General features: G+C 42.8%; 1 protein-coding gene across 4 annotated transcripts in view; it reads right to left on the reverse strand.

Annotated features, from left to right (window-relative positions):
• Positions 1-21,859, reverse strand: part of LOC309524077 (connector enhancer of kinase suppressor of ras 2-like) — a 320,117-nt gene that overhangs the window by 59,840 nt on the left and 238,418 nt on the right. For all 4 annotated transcript variants that reach the window (XM_082208459.1, XM_082208458.1, XM_082208457.1 and 1 more), the window contains one exon: positions 9,817-9,851. In XM_082208459.1, the coding sequence (XP_082064585.1) occupies positions 9,817-9,851 (35 nt within the window). The remainder of the gene's footprint in view (positions 1-9,816; positions 9,852-21,859) is intronic.

Consider the following 21,859-nt stretch of genomic DNA (forward strand, 5'->3'; position numbering starts at 1 on the left):
AATCTGCAAAGCAGGTGGCTTCTGGCCTGTGGTTTGATTAAAGGGACACAACTGCAGTCATGTGCATTCCCAGGCTGCCTGAGATTTCTCTTTCCTTTGCCTGCCTTTTTGGTGTTAACAGCAGTGGGAAGCAAAAGTGCTAGCTTGCTGCTAATTTGGCTACAGCCAGCATTCTTTAAGGGTCAGCAGCCTGAGGGGCTGGTGGAGGGGACCCAGCTGTGACTGAGAAACTTCTTTTGCCTCCTCTCTACTTCCTGCAGCTTTTGGACTGGAGGGCTGCTGAGCAGAAATAGCAATGACTCAGTACATTTCTGGTCAAACAGAGAGGATGAATGCATTTTGTTGGGTTTTTTCTCTGAAGGGTTTTTTTTTTTTTTAAAGCAGGATAGAAAGCTTGTCATATGATGACAATTAAAAATACTACTACTGAAGCTGCAGTCCTGTTCACTGTTACTTGGGAGTAAGTCTCACTGAACTCAATGACATTTACATCTGAGCAGGGATGGGGAACTCTTACATTTGTTTTGGTTTCTCTTGTTTCAGTTCTCCTCATTTCCACATCAGTTTGTGACTGATGTCCTTTTGAAAGCTCATCAGCATTTTACTGCAAATTTCTCCTAAAATGCACATTTTCCATAATATACTTTTGCAAGCCAATTTTTCCTAATATAATGCAGTACACATTACTTGGCTGGAGAACTGCATGGCAGGATTCAGAGAAGGGCAAATTTCAGGAGATGGTTCTATTTAGGTTTGCGTATTATTTCAGAAAAGTGTGAATTAAGTAGGTTTGCCTTAAAATGTGAACTGAATGCCTTTCCCATCTCTGCATTCATTGGATTGCTCCATGGTTAATTGTTTTATTGTAATCCTATAAACTGGAGCAGACATTATGTTTTCTGCAGTGATACCAGTGGGAATGGCCTCCTCACGACAATGACCTATATCTCGGTCATGACATCTACATGTTCCTCCTATGAGGATCAGCACCATTCCCTTTGGCTAGTGGGAAGGGGAACATCAATCCAGCCAGCCAGTTCTAGTTGTCAAGGCCAACTCAGTACATTTTTCTGCATGAGGCAGAACAGCTAATAGCAACAACATCTGCCCCCCTCCACCCCACCAGACGCACAGTGTACATGGCTGGCCAAGTTATTTAGCACCTGAGACAGAAAGCGCCACAAATGCCTCTGCCTGGAAGCAAGGATACAAAAATAAACAAATACATTAAATAGCGACCAAATATGTGACCCCAAACCAGTTGCCTCAGACGTCCATTCATTCTGCTTAATAATAGAGCCAGCCAGGGTTTGTTGGTAGGACATTGGGTCCTACATCTGAGCACTAGGACTGCAATCCTCTTTCCTCACCTTGATGGGTCCATTTGTGGAATGACCTCCCTTCTGATGGTGCATCTCACAACATCAATGTGTGCTTTTCAACTATCACTCAAGAAGCATCTTGTTACCCACATCTATGGCTACCACTTACATCACTGTTCTGTATTGCCTTTTTCTTAATTTTGTTCTTGCTTTGCTTCATGGTTTTACTGTATGATTTTAATGATCATTTGAACCTGTTTTAATTGAATGAATATATATATATATATATATATATATATATATATATATATATGGTTTTGGTGTCTTCGGGTGTCTTCCCGTGTAAGAGTCGGGGTGTCTGTGCGACGTTTCGACGAGGTCTCACTCGTCATCTTCAGGCTGGTGCTTTCGGCTTCTTGTTACTGGAACCAGTAACAAGAAGCCGAAAGCACCAGCCTGAAGATGACGAGTGAGACCTCGTCGAAACGTCGCACAGACACCCCGACTCTTACACGGGAAGACACCCGAAGACACCAAAACCTGCATTCCTGTACCCGTGAAAATCTACGAAAGCAAATATATATATATATATATATATATATATATATATATATATATCCCTTGGGACCATTTGATGGGATATAAGTACAAATAATAAGTAAATAAATGCAAGAAAAGCTACAGTAATCAAGGGCAGGTTTCAATATCTGGTCAAATGAGGAATGATCTTAACAACAACTCTTGGGAGACATAGGCAAGTTGTGTGCTGGCTGAACGAGCTTCCCATTGCATGCTTATAACGAAATCTTAATAAAGCTCTGATTGCCACGCTAAAAACGAACAGCAAGTGCTTCTTGTTCATTTGAACAACCACACAGTGGCAATCCACCAAACGCACACACGGGTCCTGTAAATAAATGTATTAAGCTGACAATAAGGACAAGCATTTACGTAATCACAGCGCCAGTATTTCTTCAGTTCACCCAATGTTAATTAGAGTGAAAAGGATTTTTTTTTTAATAATAAAAAAGTTGTTTCATTTAAACAACACAGCGGGGCCCCTGAAGACGTGTGCATAATCCAAGACAGAGATTGTTTTGTCTCTCTGCCTCTTCAGCAAGGTAATTTACATTTCCTATTAAATAAATAAAACGAGATGAAGAGAAAGTTAGGAACAAATGCACTGGAGTCTTCTGACAACACTCAAGAAGAGGCAGTGCAAGAGTGGGGCACATGGCATGATGCTCACAAGGACTGTCCTGGAATCAGCCTCTGCATAAGAAAAACCCTCCTGGATGAGGCCAACCTGTCCTTGCAGTGGCCAACTTAGATGCTTGTGGGAAACCTGTAGGCTGGACATAAGCACCAACATGCGATTCCCAGTGACTAGTAGTCAGAAGTGGGTATTCTTATCAAAACTGTCCGTGGACCCCCTGATCTTGCACTTTGGGGTGGCCCTGATCCAGATCCGACACTGTATTGATCCAGAGGAACAGCCCTAATGTTTAAATGTGTGGTTGACAGAGGGAAGGGAAAGAAGGAGTAGCTGTAGGTGAACAGAGTTGTGTTGCTTACCTGATTTCTCAACACCACATGCCCCAAGGCTGGATTACTGCAATGTGCTGTATGTGGGGCTGCCCTTGGACCCACTTCCGAAGCTCCTGCTGGAGCAGAATGCAGAAGCCAGATTGCTGATGGGGGCATCTAGCCAACAACAACAGCAGCACTATTCTGCGTTGGCTGCCCATCTACAACCAGGTTCAAGGCCCTTGTATTAAATTTAAAATTCCCGAACAATTTAGATCCAGGATACCCCAGGAACTACCTGAACCCTTATATCCCAGCTTGATCACTGATATCATCTGTAAGAATGTAGCTGGAAATTCCCCAAATTGGTGACAACAAAAAACTGAGTTTGCAGTGCCAATGGCCCAGTATTATAGAATACTCTGCCAGTAGAGATTTAGTGGGCACTTTCTATGCCAACTTTTAAATGCCTGCTGATAACTTTTCTATTCTGCCAGGCCTATGCAGGCATCTTTCTATAACAGCTGATTTCTGATTTTAACTTTTTTTTATTTGGTTTTTATTACATGGTTTTATGTGCAATTGTTGTAAACCGCTCTGATGTTACCGCATGGGCTTGAATATAAGCCACACTTTCCCCCCAAATTCCGACCATGAAAAGTTAAAGTGCGGCTTAAATTCGTGACCTTACAAAAATTGGCTTTTACACACCAACCATTTCAGTTTTAATTACGGGGTGGGGGGAAGATGGGATCTCCTCTCAATTCTCCTTCCGTGCCTGCAGGTTCTTTTTGGATGCGAGTTCCCACAACCTCACAAACCTGGATGCCTTCCTCCCTCTGTCTTCCTCATGGGCAGAGCAGGAGCCTGAAAGCCTGGCCAGGAATTCAAGAGGGAGGCTCCCAGTTTTTGGAAGCAGAATCATGGCTCTGCCCCCGCCCTTTGTCCAATCTCTTTCCATGGAGCTGCGTGGAGGCGGCCCCCCCCCCCCGATGTCGATGACTGCATTTACGTGTGTGAGTGCCTGTGGAAATTTAAGCGAGCGGCTTATATTCTGGTACTGCCTCTCCCCCCCCCGAATTTTAAAAGTGAGGCTTATTTGCGGATGCAGCTTATATTCAGGCCAATACGGTATATCTGTATATCTTTTTCTCTATCTCTGTGATAGGCCCAGGCTTCCCAACATCACTTCTGGTTACTGAGAGGAAGGAGGGAGAGGTCATAGGAAGCTCTGCATGATGCAGGTACAGTGGCAGGAGTGCATCTTGGCTCCATCACTGCACTGACACACCACAGAGTTCCCAGCCGCCCCTCCCCTCCCCTTCCCTGATAGTGATGTGTGGCGCTGCAAAGCTAGGTAAGCCACACCACCCTATCCATGCTACCCTGAGAGCGCTACTGTGCATGCATACATGAAATGAAGTCCCAGTGAGTTAAAGGGAGTTGCTTTCTAATTAGAATGCATGCTTGCCTCTGCTTCTCCCCTCCCAACCACCCTGCCTTTTGACAGTTCCAGGTTGCTCCAGGTGTTCCAACCTGACTTCTGGTGATCTGGGGCCACCTCAAACCTGGAACTGCCTGGATTAGCCCAATTTGGGGCTGAGGAGCTTTTTGGCTGAATTGGGTGCACAGCTCTAATTCTATATATTTGTATTGGATTTGACGTTGTTCTTACATATGAAATTGTTTTATATGTGTTTTTATTGGAGATGCTTCATAGGACACAGGAATGCACGGAGGCATAGATTTCTGCCCTGCCGCATATTTGTTCATGCAGTGCTGTTTCCATTCCACTGTGGTTCTGACAAAAAGCTTACATTACTCATCTCACTGTGTGCTGTGGTGAAATTTTACATAATCAAGTAAGTGTGGTTGTGGCACTCAGATTACTGCGGAGTGCCTTGCAAATAATTTACAGTGGGCTTCCAAAAGGTCTAAAATGCCATTTCCTGGAGTAGATGTTAACAGTTCACAGACAATATGAAAAGCTGCACTGGACACCTGAGGATGCGATGGAGGCAGAGAAGTGGACCTTCTTTGCCACCTCAACACCACAAAATAGGCACGTTGTTTACTTGTGATGTGTTGGCCTCACATTTTCCCACTTGTGCTCTCATCATCATCCAGCTCCACAATGGCAGAGAGGGAGCTCAGAGAGACAACCTTGCTCTTCCCAGCATGGCAAGGGTTTCAGCAGGGCTACCTGCTCTTTCTACTGGAAACTCCCCATGTGCATTCAGAAATCCATTGGATTCCATTAGTGTCTGGGTGTGGACCATCTTAAATTTGTCCACCAGATTACTGAATAAATAAGGGACCAGGTTTATATGTGAACTCTTTGGAACTTTTGTCCATATATGTATTGCTGTGAGTTTGTGGGTGCCAGATTTCTAATCCCTGACTCAGGCGAGTGTTAAAAGCTAATCAAGCCAAGCTAGCCTCTTGGCTGATGGGCCATTAAGAGGGGCTCATGTGAGATAGCAAATGGCTGGAGGTCCCCTCCTCAACAGATAAAGCCAGAGTTTAGAAAGGCAAGGGCGTGATGTGATCTAGATGCAAAAGTTGCAGGCTTGAAAGGCAGAGAGGCAGAGCAATGGTGGATTTCTGTTTGAATCCAAAGCTGCAGCTATGGGAGAAAGAAGACCCTTTTGGGTCTTGTGGCGAATCCTGTAAACAAACCATATATCACGAAGATATATGTGCCTCGTTTTCAAAAGGAAACAGAAACCCTGGGTAAGCGCCTGGAACCCCTGGAATCTCGAAGTGCTTGAAGACTGGGGTGGTGTGCAACAATATGAATTATTATTATTATTATTATTATTATTATTATTATTATTATTATCTTTTCTAATTTAAAAATTGCCATGTTTCTCTTTACTTCGGGGGGGGGGGTTGTTATTGGGTTGTGGTTTTTTTATGTACCGGTATTTTGTGTTTTTATATTGTGATTTTATGTTGCAAACTGCCCTGAGACCTGTGGGTATACTACTACTACTACTACTACTACTACTACTACTACTACTACTATCCCAGTGCTGCCTGGAGACACCAGGGACCAAAACGGAGACCTGCTGCATGAAAAGGGAATACTACTAAGCTACAGTTCTGCCCCAATCTTGAAAAGTTGTTTCGTGACATGTTTGTTAGTTCTAATATATCAGAGGTGGGAAACCTGTGGCCCTCAAGATGTTGCTGGACTCCAACTCCCATCAGCCCCATCCAGCATGGTCAATCATCAGGGATTATAGGAGTTGTAATGCAACGACCTCTGGAAGCCCTTTGTAATAAAAAGGATTACCCAACGAGGGATTTTGGAATGATTCTTGAGCACATACACAACATAGTTCCAATGCACATTTAAAGCATACAAATTCTCCCAAAGAATCCCGAGAACTGAAGTTTGCTAAGAGTGCTGGGAATTGTAGCTGTGAGAGGAAAACTAGAGTTCCCAGGATGGTGGAGGTAGTCACATGCTTTAAATGTGCACTGAATTTTCTTTAAACATATGGTGTGGATCTGCTTATATTTCTTGCCACTTCCACATTGCACACCATCCATTATTTTGGACATAAAACTTCAGAGGCGTTTCCTTTTATTTTTCTGGAAGATTACTTGGGGGTTTATTTTAATGCTATATTTGTGCTTAGAAGCTCGCCTATTCCCTTACAGAACTAACGTCTGCTCAGAATATCTGACAAGAGTTGTAACGATGAAACGTGGCCTGATAAAACGATCCCTCTCTGCCTATACTTGGGGTTTTCAACTTTTGACATTGAACGCAAGAAGTAACATAATGCCCAGAGTGTTCAATACCAAATGTTTTTCTTTCTGCCTTAATGGGCCAATGATTGACTACGCCACCCGTTCAAAAGAAGAGGCAAGGCAAAGCTCTCTGAAGGGCAGGCAAACAGCTGAAATGTATCGACCCCCAATTTCATTGTACACATTTTGTAAAGGCAGAACGTGGGCTGCAGATGAAATCACTTGCAAGGGTACAGGGGGGAAGAAACATGCCCCCGCAGCTCATGTTGGATGCAGATGTGGGTAAATGCTTAACCTCTGTTGAATTTGTTGAGACTTAGCCCCCTTGGGCACATTCGGACGACGAGGGTACTTTTACAACAGATAGAAAACAGGAATTTAGAGAACCTGAGAATGAAATAACATATAACCTATGAAGAGCAGTACTGGATCTGACCATAGGTTCATCTAGGCCAGAATCTTGCTGAACTCCTTTTGGAAAGCCCACCTGCTGGTTGAAGGAAGTAGCCTTCTTCCTATAATTGCTCCCAGGTACTGGTATTCAAAGGCATGGTGCAACTGAGTATGGAGGTTGCACACAGCAGGTGTGGGGAATCTTCTTCAGGCTGCAGCACGCTTGTGGAAAGCTGCGGAGGGCTGCATTGTAGCAGCAGGTGGGACGAGATGCACACACAATAGCCTGCTCTTTACTCACACAGGCACAATGTTATTCTCATGGAAATAGAGACATGTACTTGTTTCTTTGCAATTCCACTCTACACAAGTTCCACATTGTTGTTGTTATTTTAAAAGCCTTCCAAAATCATTTCTCTATTCTAAATGTGCATAGACAAAAGGAACTCAATGCTCCAAGAAGAATGCAAATAATGTTAATCCACAGCTGAACAGCAAGCCCCGCCTTGCAGTTTAAAGACCCAAATGCCAAATGCAACTGCATGCCAAAAATTACGCACACACAATTGCAACATGTATGGGGAAGGTTCTGCAAGGAAACGAGTTGACCTCCACCAGGACATTTTACCCTCCACTTTGAACTTCTTCTACCAGTTCCTCTTGCAGAAGCAGGTGCCATTAGACACTTTGCATAGCATCAAAATCCTTCTCCCTCTCAGCTGCTCTCTGCTGAAAAGAGGGAACAGAGGCCACTTCAAATCCAGCTGCAGGCAGCACCTGTGCTAAGCATTCCCCATTCCTGCTACAGAGGTGTGTGTCAGTGTGTAGCTTGGCCAAGATGCCTTTATGGGCTCTCCTCCCTAGGTAAACCCACCTCTTCACCACCGTCGTTTCAGTCCATTTGCTTCCCTTCTCCTGCTGGACCAAATCTGTGCCACGACCCAGAAGCGTAAGGCAAGCCAGTGTGGCAGAGTGGTTAGAGTGTTGGGCTAGGACCTGGGAGACTAGGGTTCAAACCCCGCCCTTGATCATAAAGCTCACTGGATGATCACCAACTCCCAGTTTAACTTACTTCACAGGGTTGTTGTGAGGCTTAAACAGGGAGGGGGAGAACCACGTAAGCCACTTTGAGCTCTTTGGAGAAAAATGGTGGGATAGATATAGAATAAGAAATAAATAAAATCCGTGAAGACACATACACCTTCTGTGTATACACCAAGCTGTGGGCCTTGGCAGCTGCCCATAAATGCTGGATGCCCCTGAACTAGCTAACTTTACACTTCTATAAAAGCCCCTTGACCTATTTCATTCACTTTAAGTTACAGGTTATTACGTAGACTTCCATGGGCCAAATATCAGCTCAATTATGTATGGCATGAGTCAATCTTAACATAAGGAGGTAAGAACCCCCTGCTGGATCAGGCCAATGGCCCATCCAGTCCAGCATCTTATTTTCACAGTGCCAGACTGGACGCTCGCAAGCAGGATTTGAGCATAAGAGTCCTCTTCCTTCTTTAGTCTTTAGCGCTCTCTCCACCACTTCTGGCATCTATGGACTTACTTTACAGGGCTTTTGTAATGTTTATTAAGATTATATACGTAAAGTACTTCAAAGAGATGCACAAGATGAATACTAAGCATCGCCCTTAACAATGAAGCTTTTTTCCGTTTCCATGTCATGTATGAGATTTCGCCCCTTCTCTCCCTCATTTAAAAGATTCTGGATACTAGCCCAGGATTACTGCCAAAATAATACTGGAGCACAGGCTTGCTTGTCTCTCAAGAGCAGTAAAAAATAAATAACCCCCGACCCAAATTTTATTAAAAAAAGACTTATGGGGAGTGGCCAGCCTCCCATAAGAACATAAGAAAACCCTTACTGGTTCAGAACAGTGGCACATTCTGTGCTCCCAGTGGCCCACCAGGATCCTAAGTGCTTGTGATTCCCAGCAACCAGTATTCAGAGACAGACTGCTTCTGAGGCTGGAGGCAGTACACAACCATTATGACTAGTTGCTGTTGATAGCCTTAACCTCCATGAATATGCCAAGCTCTGCTTTAAAGCTTAACAGTCCAGTAGCCACCACACCAACTCAAGGGAAACAGCCCCTAGGTCTGTTTGTGAAATACTTTTAAAACCTTAAATGCATTTACATCATGACCAGTTGCAGATGTTGTTAAAAGCAAGCAAAAATAGTCAGAAAGAGGTGTGGGGAGGGGAGGAAGCAAATGGTTCGTCACTGGACGTTAAAACAAGGAAAGAAAAAATTGTTCAAACATGTAGCTGGCACATCCCATGTTGTAAACATCTTTGAAAATATGAAAGGACACATCCAACTAAGTTACACTCAGGGCAAACCCACTGAAACTAATGGAGCTCTGTAAGTCATGTCCATTATTTTCAATGAGACTATTTTGCACAGACTAGCATTTGATAAAACCGTATTTTTTATTTTTAAAAAATGTCAGGTGTGATGCAAAGATCAGAATAAATGAATATTTGCTCCATGTTAAAAATCCATTATATATATTTGTTTTAAAATTAAATTACCAAAAAAAGTGAAGATGACTAAAAATGGTCAATCTCCAGCGTCCATCTCTTTCTCATGTAATCTTTAATGGCCCACTTCAGAGAGGTTTTTTAATGCTGCTCATTATTGGCTACATGCTATTTGACAAACTATGCAGCGCTACCTTTTACAAAGTGCAAAGTTTGCAAGGAACTGAAAATCACAAGCACATTTTTGAAGCTCAGTTAGGGCAGCAACTCTCTAATTACAATTTGATTAGTAAGAAGGCAAAGAATAGTTACCTTTCAGAATCACCACCGACTGCCTCTCCTGCTCTCTGCAGAAAGGAAGAGGAGAAAAGAAGAAGAAGAGAGTGACGTTTAGCATTTCGGGTTAACTGAGAAGAATGAAAGAGTTCCCGAATATGATCAAAGTTACATTATCTCCAAGAAAACGAGGAAGCAGAACAAACCCCAAACCACCACCACGGCTGTTCTAACAGGAAGGAAGCTGAAAAGTTGCACCCACTCTGAACAATGATTTTACACGAAAAATGAAATACTGACCGCATAATGTAGAATAACCAGAGATGTAATGGAAATACTTTGGGGACTGTTTCATTTTCGTTTTTAATCTGGTATAGATAATTTTCAATAAATTCAGCAAAAGGTCGATCTGTACACTGGCTCTCTTACAATTTTTAGTAGATACACATACTAGGTTTGTACACACACATACACACACACACACACACTCATAATGGCAGATTATACCTCCAGGGGTTGGGGAGCATTTCTTGTCAGGGAAATGGTACTATGGAGAAGGATTAACCTTCCCAGTATCACAATTTTGGTCTAAAAGAGATTCTTAATCTCAGTGTTGCGGGTTCAAGTCCCACCTTAGGCAAAAGATTCCTGCATAGCAGGGGGTTTGAATAGATGATCCTTGTGGTCCCTTCCAACTCTATGACTATGAATCTGGCCCTCTTCTTCCCACAGTCCCTCCTATTATTATTATTAATTACACACACACATGTTTTGTCTAGTTTGGCCCTAAAACTGGCTTTTGTTTGCCACCTGGTTGTCTGTCTGTGATCTTGTCCAGACACCACCTGAGATGCTTTTGGCGTCACGGAATGCTCAGGATCATTCTCATTGCTATAGGGAAAGGACTACCGTAATTAGGAGAAGGCTAAAAAACTGAGTAGTGAACATTCGAAGAACCCTAGATATGGATGTGTGTCCCCATCAACTCAAGGAATTCACCCAACCATGTGGCCTCTATGAACAATGCAATGTGAATGTGTATGTATACTCAGGTGCAAGTTTGCATCTGTATCGGCCATATGTGATTGCTTCCATGCACCAGTCTCCCTTGCTAGAGGAATTTAGTTAGAGTAGCCAACTTTGGAACAGGTAAGCAGAGGAAACTGTGTCAGGGAGAGTCTTCTGGGAGGAAAACAATTTGTAAAACATTTTAGGTGTCCACAGACAATGTAAAAAGTGTGGGGTGTTCGTTTGTTTTTCCAATTAGGAAAATGTTTTCCCCTGCCCCTTTCAAAGTTAAGCATGCAGGAAAACGATATAGATTTTGAAGCCAGTCAAACAGCTTGAAAGCCCAGGCAGACATGCTCTAAAAATTGTCATACCATTTGTCTATTTGCAAACACTGGGGAAATGTGTGAACCATTTTAAAACTGCACCCTGGGACTTTTGCAAGTCAGCTGTTAGCAGTCACAACAGTGAATGGTAAGGCGCTTTGTTCCCCCGCCCCAAGATGTGTTTTCAATATCATAAGATTCTCGTGTGTAATAGCTGTTGCAGTTAGTTAATGCTGAGTGGGGCATATGGCTGAGAAGCATTGTGCACAATCCTAGAAATATTTCTGGAATTATGCAAGGGAACTTCTGATGTCTTCCCTGCAATAATACAGTGGAGGGGGAGCTCAGCTCTGGGTTGCCATCTGCTGGAGCACCAGATAGCTTATGGACCCTCCTTGCTCTGGCAAGTGAACAAAGTGCTAATTGAGGCTTTCAACTGGAGAAAAACCAGTGCACAGTAAGGCAGAGAAGGAGGGAAATAATCAAGCAGAGGGTCAATACATCTTTCCTCCCCCTACCCCATGGAGTTCCTCCTTCATACTCGCAGTTTAAATCTTTTTCACAAGATTGCTGGCATTCCCAGCTAAAAGCTGCATTTCTGCTGGCTGAGTATCTTTTGTTAAAAGCTCACTGTGTTTTACAAGTCAAACCTCTGGAACCAGGAAATGATGCATAGAATTGAAGTTATGCAGATTCTAAGAAACTTGAGTATTGTTCTGTGCACCAATGCTCTTTGATGTGTACACGTGTGCGTATATAAAATACCGTATTTTTCGCTCTATAAGACGCACCAGACCACAAGACGCACCTAGTTTTTGGAGAAGGAAAACAAGAAAAAAAATATTCTGAATCTCAGAAGCCAGAACAGCAAGAGGGATCGCTGTGCAGTGAAAGCAGCAATCCCTCTTGCTGTTCTGGCTTCTGGGATAGCTGCGCAGCCTGCATTTGCTCCATAAGACGCACACACATTTCCCCTTACTTTTTAGGAGGGAAAAAGTGAGTCTTACAGAGCAAAAAATATGGTAATAATGGATCAGTACAGGTGTCTCTGTTTTTTGGACTCTCCTTGGGTTCTTTGCTGCAGGACTGCCAAGGCCCCTGGCCCTCAAAATGTGCTACTACACCACTTGCAAGTAGAATTTTAGTGCCCCTGTAGCATGAGACAAATGGTTAACCACTTTGAGCTTGCTGAGGAAAGGCAGGGTTTCAAATATTCATGTGGGTTCCGTTTAAGAGAGGCAAGCAAAACAGATTGTAAGCAAGCTTCCCCCCGCCACAAAGTATATTAGATATGTTTATTGCCTGAATGTAAAATCATGTAAACATCAACATCACATTCCCTTTTTTATTTCATGCCGCTCAGCAGTCAGCAACAGAGCACATGCTCAGAATGCAGAAAGTCAGGGGCAGACTTTGGTAATATGACACCCTGAGCGAGGACAAAATTTGGCCCCCTTTCTAAATATTTCTCATTTTCATGGTAATTCTTTTTGGTAGTTGCTTTTTAATGGATCTTCTCAGTAGGTGCACACAAACACACAGGCACACACACCCCTCTCCAGATACAATGACATACAAAAGCATAAATAAACTGCAAAGAATTAAAGCTCTCCAAATATTAACATTCAGGAATGCTTTTATATCTAAGGAAAATTATTATTTTAAAAGTTTACTTAACCACACATCAGTTGCACCATTCGCCATTTCAATAGCACCATTCACGAAACATTTACATATCCATTACTCACAGCCATGCTAGAAACAGAATATGCCACTGGACTTGCCACAAATGTCCCCCAGTTTTCCTTATTTATTAGGTTTATCCAAAGATTTATGAATGTATAAAAAAGGGTATCACAGCTACAGTCAATAAATACAAAATTGGGATCTGAATCCTTTGGGGATTGAGAATATTTAGTGTTTATACACACACACACACACACATTTTTTTTAAAGGCCAAATTTAACCTTGTTTTAAACATTTCAATAATTGTATTTATTCCCATTTCCCCATTCTTCCTTGCTCTTCTACACAATCACCAACTCTTAGGCTTGATCATGTGGAAGTACCAAGCCCCCATTTCACAACAGGTTGGGTGGTGACCCACTGCATATCATGGGTTGTGAAGACTACAATTTCAATTCCACTACCTTTTTTCTTTTTGAAAACTAGAAAGGATTCTTGCTGCTGAACAAAAGAGTCTGCAGAAACTCCTCTCTGGGACACTCCAATAAGTGAAACTAAAGAGATAAAAGATGATTGCACCACAAATGTCTGCCCTGCTCAAACAAGCTCTTCTTAAAAATAGCTTGTATCATAGGGGTTAACCAAAGTCTTTCTTTCTTTTTGGTAGCACAACAGCTCTGGGCAAGAAGCTTGTCTTATTCTGAGGCAACATACACTCGTTCAAATTGTTATTCAATTTTTAGTTCAGGGTGGGATCAGTTTGCAGGTACAATGGGTTAATGCTAGGCACCAGAGATTCAGTAACTTTAATAACTTCTGGATCTGCCACCTTCCTTGGCACCCCCACCCCCATGCCTCCTCTACTGCAGCCAGGAGGGGGAATGATGGAGCAGGACATCTTGATGAAGAGCACTCCAACTTGTAACATTTCTTTCTTACATAAACCCACATTTATATCACATAGAACAATGCTGTCTATCCATGTGAAATTTCCCAATGCTTTCTACCTTTGTGCGATCCTAAAACAAGACACCATAGGTTATAAGCAAGCCAACCTCGTACACCAATGGGGCTGTATTTGGGTTTCAACACTGTGTCTTGAAAACAACAGGGTTTGGTAAAACCAGCCTTATGAGGAGTGGTTGAGGGAGCTGTGTGTGTTTAACCTGGGGATGAGAAGACTGAGAGGTGATATGATAGCTGTTTTCAAATATCTGAAGGGAAGATGGAGCACAAGCTTGTTTTCTGCTGCTCTGGAGGGTAGGACTAGAACTAATGGATTCAAATCACAAGACGGAAGATTCTGACTGAATGTTAGGAAGAATGTTTCTGATAGCAAGAGCCTGTGAAATGGACTCCAGAAGGTGGTGGTAGTGGTGGACTTGACATGAAGAGGACCTCAATTTTGCACCTTGAAACCAACAGGTTTGTGTTTGTTTATGGCTGACATTTTAAATTATTTCACCTCTTTTTTTGGCACACACAAAAGTTAAAAGGAAGGGGGGTACATATCTGATACTGGTCATCAGATTTAATTACTCTGCAATGAAAGCTATGTTGTAGTGGTGATAAATATCAATTTAGCCTGATTACTAATATGTTATTTAACAAAATCTATGAAATTGATATTTAATTAATGAAGGGTTGACACAGAAAACCCCACTTAGCTTGAGGAGTACTTCATCACTCAAGTAGTGCTGCTGAATCTAAAGGAATGGCAAGCACCACCGTCCTTCAAGATTTCTACACCAAGGCCCTTAATTATAATCATTTTTTGACATTACCTCCTGATATCATATTAATGGGCTGACGACACAGAGCACTTCATGTATTGCAGCCATTAATTTGCAATTCACGAGCTGTATTAATTTGGAGGCATCTGCCGGAGAGACAGTCAAAATGCCTATACAAAACGAACAGCCTCTGCTAAAGTGTTTAGCAAGCTGAGGGTGAAAATAGATGCATATAAGATAATTAGTAAGAGCACCTTTCTGGATTCAAGCAGCTTTGAAGGTCTCATCCCATGTGGTATTCCTGGCTGAGTAACAGGTTGCATTCTTTAGTCCAGGCATTAATACATTTAATCTCAATACAGTGCATCTTGCAAAACCAGATTGTGAAAACCACAATTTAGGACCCAAACTATGGTTTCAGTTTGGACTATAACTTTGAGCAGGAACAGGTGTGGAACATTTTGCCTGGTGAGCCACCCTGTGATGAGTGGGAGGTTAAAATCCTGCTTCTGTGGATAACTGGCAGACATAGCCAATGCAAAATTGAATTGAACCGACTCCACTCATCATAAAGTGATGATAGCAGACTGGCAAGTGGATGTGTTTGGGGGAAGTGGAATTGGACCCCATGGTGGGCCAAGATTGGCCCAAGAGCCAGTGGCTCCCTACCCCCGACCTCCTACTCAACTCCCTGATCATCTGCTGGGTCACTGTTTACAGCTGTGTCTTCTGGGACATCTCCCTCCTCCCAAGCAGACACACCTGCTTTAAGAGACATCTGGTGTGAAGGCCTTCAGACCGTCAAGTGAGTGTTTCTGCGCACACTGGACTTTGCACCTTTACCCCTCTCCCAGCCTTGTGGTCTGGGAGTTGGAAGGGAGGAGAATCAAAGGTTGAGGCAGGGATCAGAGCATGCTTGCTCAGGGGCCCAGGAAATACATCCAAAAGACTAGGAACTTCTAGGGCCTTGCCCAACCCTCTGGAGCAGATCTGGGGAGAGTGCATGATGTGTGCAGACTTTGGGGAGGGAGGGGGTCCAGTGGTGCAAGTGGAAATCCTTGTGTTGAATGCCCCCCACAAGGTAAATTTCAGAGCCTTGAGGGTGGGGAAATTGGGGCAGAGGTGACTTGAAGGATTGAGTAATGAAGAAGGGGTGCTTGCTTCTGAGACTTCCCCCCCTCCCACCTTCCAGTGATGACACCCCTGCGAGATTAGCAGTTTAAAGCAGAGAGGGCGAAAGAGGCAGCTCGGCAGCAGGCTTTGCAAACCATTCTGGATCCCTGGGAAAACAGGGAGAAAATTTAACCAGCACCCTGCATTTTCTTCTCAATCTCAAAGATAACTGCGTGATTGTAAATGCACGCATATTAGATCAGATTACTTTTGTAACGATGAGAAGGGATTTCCATGAAACTCTGACAGTCAGACATTGCAATCTGATCAAATAGGATTATCCGCTGCTGCCTCATAGCAATTTCACTGTGAAAAGAAAAGGGAAGGGGTGGGGAGAGAAACCCTATCTGGTTCAGATAATATACTCGGCAATGTTTCATCCCCCCCAAAAGAAAAAGCAATATATGGATTTCTTTCTTTTTTTTAAAAAAAGGGAAGCTGAATCCTGGAAAGACAGAGGTATTATGCACCCCGAGTTCTTATGTCTGGGAGATGGAGTACTCTGGATGGGGTTGCACTCCCCTGATGTGGCCAGATGTGGCTTTTGGACTTACTGTACTTTAATTTCTCCCTCACCCCTAGTCAGCACTGAAGGCTAATCAAGAATACAGGCACACACCAGAGCTCAAGAAGACCTTGTTGCTCAAGAGCAAGGCTCAACTAGAACAGGGAGTTCCTGTCCAAGAGGATCCAATGGCCAGCCTGGCAGATGGAGTCAGTCCAGGGCTCAAAGATACTTCCCTAAGAAGATGTCACCTGCAGTTCAGTTAGAGCTGTTCAACAGTGGAACAGACTCAAGGTGGTGGACTCTCATCCTTGGAAGTTTTTAAGCAGAGGTTGGAAGGCCACCTAGTTGAAAGTCCTGCATTGCAAGGGGTTGGACTAGATACCTGGGGTCCCTTCCAACTCTACAATCCTGTGATTCTATTATTCGAATTCCTGGACCCATATTATCAAGGGACATGCAAATTAAACCAAGAGGTCTGAACTTGGCCCAGAAGCATATGGGCAACCATTGCAATTGGTTAAGTACTGGAGCTATATGCTGGTAGTATGACCTCATGAATTAGCCACCACATTTTGCACCAACAGGAGGCTTCCAGCCTAGGCCCGACATACAGCACGGATGGGGATCCTGTAGCCGAACAACATTTGGAGGGCAACAGTTTCCCCATCCATGTTCTACAGAAAATACACAAAAATGATTCACTTTGTATTCATTACTCAGATTGTTGTGCGATTAGTTTAACCTGCCAGTTGCCCCCCTTCTGCTTGCCTAACAAATGAATCAACAGCTTTTTCTCATCTTGTTCTCTGAAACTACGGTGTGAACGATCACTCACCCAATTTCACTCACATCAATTTGCTGCCTATGAGACTCCTGACATGTTGAAACTTTCAAAGCTAACCTCTGCTTTAAAATCCATTGGCTTCCTGGGAAGAAAATGTGTCAAGGAAATGCTTTCTAATGTTATGAGAGAATGGATTTTTGCCTTATTTGATGGTGGAGTGGGGGCAACCCTGGCTTCTTATTCACCAGCACAATCTACTCAGCTTTGCTGTCCTAATTTTCATACCCATAGTACTAATACAAAACCTTGGTGTTTATCTAGTCCTAAATGAATAGAACCAAATTTAAGTGATACATCCCAACTGGCCAATTCTTTAGCGAATTCTCCTTTTGAAGTTCATTTAGGTCAGTGATAGAGTGTTTGAAATATTCTCCCACTGCTTTCTGAATGTTGCCATTTTCAATATGAGGTCTGCACCCATTTACGCTTTTATAATTCAAAACAATTTTGAATAGCTAACTATCGGCTCCCACACACACACACACACACAGCAATTCATGCAGCCAGGAATGGTTTGAATATTCCTGACAGGCGCTGCAACCCATCATCATCAAGAAAGATGCTTGTTCAATACTATGGGTGCTCCATGTAAGAATTTGTGGTACTCTATCTATTAGAGCTAGGTGCTGACCAGCATCATTAATCTTCCAACTTTAATGCTTTACCTTGGAAGGGTTGAAGGATTTCTCCTGGGAGCGATTCTGCTGTGGCTGTACCAGCCTCCATTTTTCTTAATTATTCCTCTTGTCATGTCTCTAATACATCTAAGAGGACAGAGGCAAATGTCCAGTCTCCTTTGCAGAGCAGAAATGTGTCTGGAATATGTTTCTCATCAGCAGGGTGTTATCACACAAACGTTACAGGTCATGTCATTATTTTCTAGCTTAACATTCAATAGGGTTTCCGAGTTCAAGCCGGGACTCTTGATCATTTTGCATGTGAATCAACACAAAATCCACCAAGGTCACACAAACACACTCTCCTTCTCTCTCTCCTCCCAACCGCCTCCCTGAGGTGTGCTGCCTGTGTGATTCAAAAACTGTCTAGCGATCAAAGGACATGGGTAATCTTTGCTTGGGAGCTGACACCTTTGATACACATGCTTTTAAATTCTGCTTGCATACAACAACACTCGCAACAACCTCCTGTGGAGAAATCTATTGCTTCAACTCTGGCACCAGACTATGGTATAAATGATTGTGGGAAGTCAGTGCAGTGCATAGAAATATAAGCATAATTAAAATAGTGCAATCAACATAAAGCTGGCATCATTGCAGAAATGCTGCAAAGACCATGTTTTGATGTTGAACCGCAAGGGTGAGCCAAATGATTTCTATTGACAGCACACACTTTTCAGGTAATCTGTCAAGGGTGCATGCTGACTATGGGTAGAGCCAAAGTCAGTGATGGGCAAGATTGCAGCAAAATGTGGGTGTGCCCACCCTACCCCTCCTTTCTGCCCAGCAGGCTGCTATTTCTAATAATTGCTTGTGTAACCAAAGAAGTACAACCCCATGAACAAAAAAGAGAGGTTAACCAACTTTGAGGGAACCCTGAGATTTGCAGAAATACACTAAATCTTTGGAAACAAAATGCAAAGGAAGAATCCCTTACCTTCCTCAAAAAACAACAGCCCAATGAGAACTAGATTTGGTTAATGGCTAGAGAATGCTGACTGTTGATGGGAGGGTAACATAGACAATATTTTTCCTTTTATTTAACAATATGTGTAAGAAAAACATGAAATAAAACAGTGAAATTACCAATAAAAACAGGAATTTAAAACATTCAAAAGATGACTGAAATCAACAATAGCTAAAAAGGAATAAAACTCATGCAACTTCTACATGTTTGGGTAGGCTTGTCTAAACAAAAATGTTTTAAGCAAGCATCTGGCTGATATCAATAGGCAGGCAGTACCAAAGTCTGTCAAACTAAAATATCAATCCCTTAGAACTGTGGAATGAGTATTGTGTGGCACCTGTAACTGTATATAAAATCCTGAGCTCCACATAAATTAGGGGTCAGCAACTGGACAAAGCCCCTTACAATGGACCACATTCATCTACCCAAGCAGTGTTATCTGGCAGTTTGGCAGCCCAACAGGGAAATGAGAGATGTGAACGAGCAGTGGAGTTGGCAAAGGGCTCTAGGCAGCAGTACACAGAGAGGAGGGGGATGTGTGTGACCTTGGTGCATGAGGGGTGTGTGATTGTGGATGAGCTCACTCCTAGGTGAGAGGTTGAAGCAGATGGGTGGTGAAGATATGTAAATCAACCTGGTTTCTCTCCAAACTGCATCTATGGTGAAAGGATGAATGCAATTCATGAATGCATAGCCTTTGTGCAAACAACCAAAACAGAGTATTTTGCATCAGATCAAACATTCCTTGTCCACCTTGCTTCTCTTGGAAGAGACAGAAGATCTGGTCAGCTTGTGAAAAGCATGTGAAAAGCATGAACTTTGCCACAGCTCTACTTGGTTTCTAGGAGCAGAGCCTATTATTTGGGTGTGGCGGGTGACCACCAGTGAACCAGCCCCTGTGGCTGCTCTTCTGGAGTGTGACAAGGCTGAGAGCATTCTCTGTGGGTGATTGGTTGTGAATGGGCTTGCTCACAGGTGAGAGGCTCAAGCATTAAGGAAGGATTGCATGTGTGAGAGAGTTGTGAGTTAACCCAACTTTAAGAGAGAGGTAGAATGCTAGAGAGCCTCGTCAGTGGTGGGATCACAAATGCAACTCACAAATGCATATCCAGTGTGATTAGTGGGTGCTGGGTTTTTCCTTTACTGGACTTCTGTTGTATCTTCATTTTGTGTTAATACACTATTCCTTACTTTGATCTTGGGGCCAAAAAGCGGTATGTAAACAAACAAGAGGACAACATAGCCACACAAGCCTTTTCTGCAAGCAGTCTCCAGCAAAACTAGTTGCCGACCAGGGATATAAATGTTTCCACAACATCGATAACACATCCTTGCCCAAGGAAGAGAAAAGATTTGACTGTCTCGAGCGGTTACACTAATGCTCGCTGACAAGGTGTAAGCTGGCTACGAATATAAAATTCTCGGGCAAAGCTTTCATTTTAGGAAAAGGACAAAAAAAGAAACGCGACAAAGCAACAAAATACTCCATTGTGAGTGCCTGCTTTCCAGGATTCCAGCCACTTCATTCCATGCCCACCTTCCACCCCCACAGCTATCAGCCACCATTCCATGCCCACGGAGCATGCTCACTGCCCATTCAGTAGTAGGGAAGGAAGAAGACATCTTTCCCTTTTCTGCCCTGTATCTGTCACATGCAGCACTGTTTCTGTCCTACTAGAGTTCATCTTCCACCCAAAATGGCATTATTTGTGTCATTATTCACTGTGACAATTTTTATGTTATTAATTGCAAAAAATATGTAAATTACATAACCTACATTGTCACTACATTGCCCCATCCCATTCAGTTCAATGCAGAGAAAATGCAATGCAAATGGAAAGAAAGAGTAATCAATTATGCTTCATTTGCAGACTGAAAGTAGCAAAATACCAGTTGTATTTGTTGGATTGATTTACATTCCAGATATGAAACCAATAATCAGTTTTGGAATTTCAACTCCCATTTCTGTTTTCGATGGAATTCTCTGACATCCCTATTCAGTAGTTTGGGGGTCCTAAATGTCTTACATGTTTTTTTGTGGCATCAGCTTTTGTGCTGTAGAGTCCACTTCAGTATGCATGTGCTTGTTTCTTTTCAAAGGTCGCAATGAAAACTTCAGCCATGAATACTGTAACTTTTTTATAACAGTACAATATTAAAATATGAATGAAACACCCTGATATTCTTCTAAATGATGGTGGACTGGAAGCAAAACCATTCCAGTAAAACAGCCTTTGAAGAGAGGAGCCTCATCACTCAGTTCTGTCTCTGGCCTATAATTTATTCATATTTAGAGGCTAAACGATGTTCTTCTCATCGGCCTCTCCATTCTCACGTTATTAATTTTAGACATTGACAAATGTGTCCCATTTGGGTGGTTTAACTCTCTCCACTCCCTGCGTCCAATGATGAAGCAGTTTATGTTTTAGAATTTCCTATTGGGTCTACAAAAAAGGAGGAGGACTGCTGTAAACTTGGCCCCAGCTAGTATGGCCTGGTCCAGGGTCGGAACATGTGAGAAGTGAGCAATAACTAAAGGACCATAGGTTCCCTATCCCAGTCCTAAAGTTGTATGTGAGTTGGCCAGCAAGGGTGGGGAAGGCATAAAGGGATGGAAGAAAAGGTGGGAATGCAAGTTCTTTGTCCAGGTCCCAAGCTCACCGCACAGCAACTGTGCACACCCATTTCAACAAGAGCACCAGAGGAAGGCTACGACCATTCCCTTTCTTCCCCCAAAACTAAACCAGAGACTAAATTCTTTCTCTTGCTGCATCTGAGTACAGCTTTATCAAATCTTAAAATTCAATCACATACATTTCAGGTCATATTACAGCCGTAATTTATGGGCCTACATTCTGTTCAAAATTTAATATTCCAGTAGCTTATGAACAAAATCCAGTCGTCCAAAAATAGACTGACATATTATCTTCGTCAGAATCAAATGAAATTCATTAATGTGATCAATAACGGAGGACGAAGAAGAGCGAGAAAAGTACACATATGCCACCGGAGATAATACCATAGTGTCCTGCCGGGCTATATGACATTTTCTGGTGAACCACCTACTACTGGTCTAGGCCAACCTTGGTCTGATCCAGCAAGTAACTTGTTATATTCAGAAGCTTAGTCAGTTTAACACATAAAAGAAATAAGCAA

The sequence above is a fragment of the Podarcis vaucheri genome (assembly GCF_965113315.1).
Source record: "Podarcis vaucheri genome assembly, chromosome: Z".
NCBI classification, from domain to species: Eukaryota; Metazoa; Chordata; class Lepidosauria; order Squamata; family Lacertidae; genus Podarcis; species Podarcis vaucheri.